We start from the raw sequence: 2,918 nt of genomic DNA, 5'->3' as shown, positions 1-2,918 counted from the left end.
TTTACATTGTCGAACGACCGCCCAACGTATAACCAAATAGATTTACTGCAGATACAAATAAAAATAAGCATAATGACTTGTTTGTCTGTCTGCTTTCAATATAGATCGAATATACATATATTAGTGGCTCGGCTATTAAATCAGTGGTTTGAAACTACCGTACTCAGATTTCGGACAACATGTGGGTATTATCAGCGATTATTATTTTCAGAAAGTCCAAATGTCACTGTACTATTTCTAAATTTACACGGCTCTTAATTTCGTAAACTTGCCAACTTTAAGTCTACCTTACAGTCCATTTTAGAAGCGACATTAAAACAGCGGTTTATAAATTAAGCAAGTAAATTATCAAACAAATCTGACCCCAAGTCTGAAATGTTCGAAATACACTACAATTACATAGTTTCGACGACAAATAGAAAATGGTTGCCCGCAACGAACCCTGTGCCAAAGTTACACAAGATTAGAACTCGTAGGGCGTGCAAATTGCCATTTCTCACACTTCATTTGACACATCGCCAGAGATAATCATTTTGCTTTTCAATTTGACGCTTTGTTCATTTTCACAGTATTTCTGCGAATCCAAATGAGCTGTCATTTCTCCCACCAAGCAGAATACTTCTGAAAAAAATAAGTATAACGTTAGTTTACATAGTAATGACAGGTATTCCACAACAAAACATAGAGACGACGGACGTACATGGGGGAAAATAACTCGAGTCTTTATGTTTTGTACAAATTTATTTATCATTTTAGAATAGAGACTGGTCTTAAAATATGTAGAAACGTCAGTTTAAATAAATCTCTCGGCCCGTGATATGGGTTAACCTGATACTGTCAAAACATATCACAGAGGAAAAACTCACGAAACAAAAAGTAACATTTCAACAAGACAGAGGTTCACAAGCTTGATAAAGAAAATAGACACAACTCACTATAAATAAACTTGCGCTTGCGACCAGCACAGTCAGTCGTATCATTAAAAGCTAGTTCATGAAAATAAAAAACTCTACACAAATTTGGACATAGCCGGCACAAACTTTCATACTACAAATTAAGTGTAAACATTTACGTGTGAGTGTATTTCCCTCCAGGTAGACTGAAAAAGCCTCCTTAATGAAGCCACATGCCCTTTTTCGCTGTCAAAATATAAGATTTTTTTGTTGTTGAAGTCAAATTCTTCGACATACGTCGATTGCTCGTGTGCTGAAGATAAAGCCTCTGCATTACAAACAATTTTGCTGGGCTAAACATTGAGTCCCTGTCCAGGATATGCCGATGGAAAACAAACCGCTCAATTTGAGATGAAAAACAACCGCATTCATTGCTGAAAAAAAAAACTGTCAAAACCTCCGAATTGTTTTAGAGTTCAAAGTGTTCAAGTATCCCAAGTACTTAAAAGTGAAGTCTTTTTTCAAATGTGAGTGAGGGGTAGCGTTCCGTTCACGCCGGTTCCGGCGCTCTGATAATGTTGATGCACGCTGTGTAACCGACTACTCTGCAGAGTTGAGTGATCCGCGCCGTCTCCCCCAGGAGGAAGATACATGCTTATCATATCCCTCAGGTCCCCCAAACACGCTCTTTGGGAGTGGGATGTTATGGCCGGTGGCGGTGAGCTGGGTTCGGTCTTGCACACGGACGCCATGGTACCCAACCCCATAGCGCTGGTGGTCTGCTGCGTGTAGGCTGGGGACATGCTGTAGGTGGACGCGGCGTTCATGTAGGTCTGTGCGGTGGACATCATGGGGTACTGGAGCCCTGCCATCTCGTAACGGTGCATCTGCTGGATCTGCGGGCTGTTCATGCTGGGATGCTGCGGGTAGCCCAGCTGGTCCTGCATCAGAGAGTAGGCACTGTTGGTCCAACCGTTCATGTGCGTATAACTGTCCATCCGCTGTCCAACCGAAACGGCATTGTTGACAGTGTTGGCACCTGGCGCCAGGAGTCCTCCGGGTAAGGAGTACTTGTCTTTCTTCAGCAAGGTCTTGGTCTTTCTGCGGGGTCGATATTTATAATCCGGGTGCTCCTTCATGTGCATGGCTCGCAGACGTTTGGCCTCGTCGATGAAGGGTCGCTTCTCCGCATCGGTCAAGAGTTTCCAGTCAGCACCCAAGCGTTTGCTGATCTCCGAGTTGTGCATTTTGGGATTCTCTTGGGCCATTTTTCTCCGCTGGCCCCGAGACCAAACCATGAAGGCATTCATGGGCCGCTTCACCCGCTCCTGGTCGTTGGCACTGTTGTTTTTTGCGCCCGCCGCCGACCCCGTGTTGGACTGCGGGTGAGGGCTCTTTAATTCGGTTTCCATCATGCTATACATTCAGCTGCCTTTGAGAGTTCAATGATCCCAGAGAAAAAAAAAATAAAAAGAAGAAGAAAACACTCAACGTAGAGGTAGCGGTCGTAAACGATTCGAATAGCAGCGTTCAAAGTTTCTTCTGACAACGGCTTTAACACTTTGGTAGTTGTTGTTTGCCCACTTCTTGCTTGTGTCTATTTGCCAGTTTTATCTCGCTCGGCTCTGGAAGAGAACTCTGCAAACTTGTCCGCCAACCTCAGCTGTTAATAGTGGCCTGACAGCAGAACAATGAGCTGCATTCCAACCAATCACAGCACGCCTTTCGATCCATCCAACGGAAGAGTTGAATAGCTAGCCTTCAGTCGTGGGTACAAGTTGCTAAAAGACAGGAAAACATTAACATACAGTTTTAAGAGTATACAACATTTTAAAACATCTAAAAAATGTATTTAAAAATGCATAGCCCTACAATACGTGTCCATTTTAGAAATATATGCAAACCATATTATCTTAGAATTATTCAGTACGAATGGATCACTATAAACATTTTATTTCATGCTTTAAATCCCGCCAATTTTCGTTTCTCATTAAAATAGGCGTTAATTAACCAATAGTTCTTGAG

The 2,918-nt window shown here is 42.6% G+C and overlaps 1 protein-coding gene across 1 annotated transcript; it reads right to left on the bottom strand.

Annotated features, from left to right (window-relative positions):
* Positions 1-890: 890 nt before the first annotated feature.
* Positions 891-2,518, bottom strand: sox3 (SRY-box transcription factor 3). Its single transcript, XM_036548172.1, has one exon. It carries the CDS (start codon positions 2,315-2,317, stop codon positions 1,415-1,417), a length of 903 nt encoding a protein of 300 aa, XP_036404065.1. The 5' UTR covers positions 2,318-2,518; the 3' UTR covers positions 891-1,414.
* Between the last annotated feature and the right edge of the window lie 400 nt (positions 2,519-2,918).

The sequence above is a fragment of the Megalops cyprinoides genome, chromosome 16 (assembly GCF_013368585.1).
Source record: "Megalops cyprinoides isolate fMegCyp1 chromosome 16, fMegCyp1.pri, whole genome shotgun sequence".
Classification (NCBI taxonomy): Eukaryota; Metazoa; Chordata; class Actinopteri; order Elopiformes; family Megalopidae; genus Megalops; species Megalops cyprinoides.
The sequence above is the reverse complement of the archived record's forward strand: the minus strand, read 5'-3'. Positions and strand labels throughout refer to the sequence as shown.

What these genes read in the sequence shown, in the direction of transcription:
- sox3 (XM_036548172.1), bottom strand. Translation starts at nt 2,317, where the DNA reads ATGTATAGCATGATGGAAACCGAATTAAAGAGCCCTCACCCGCAGTCC.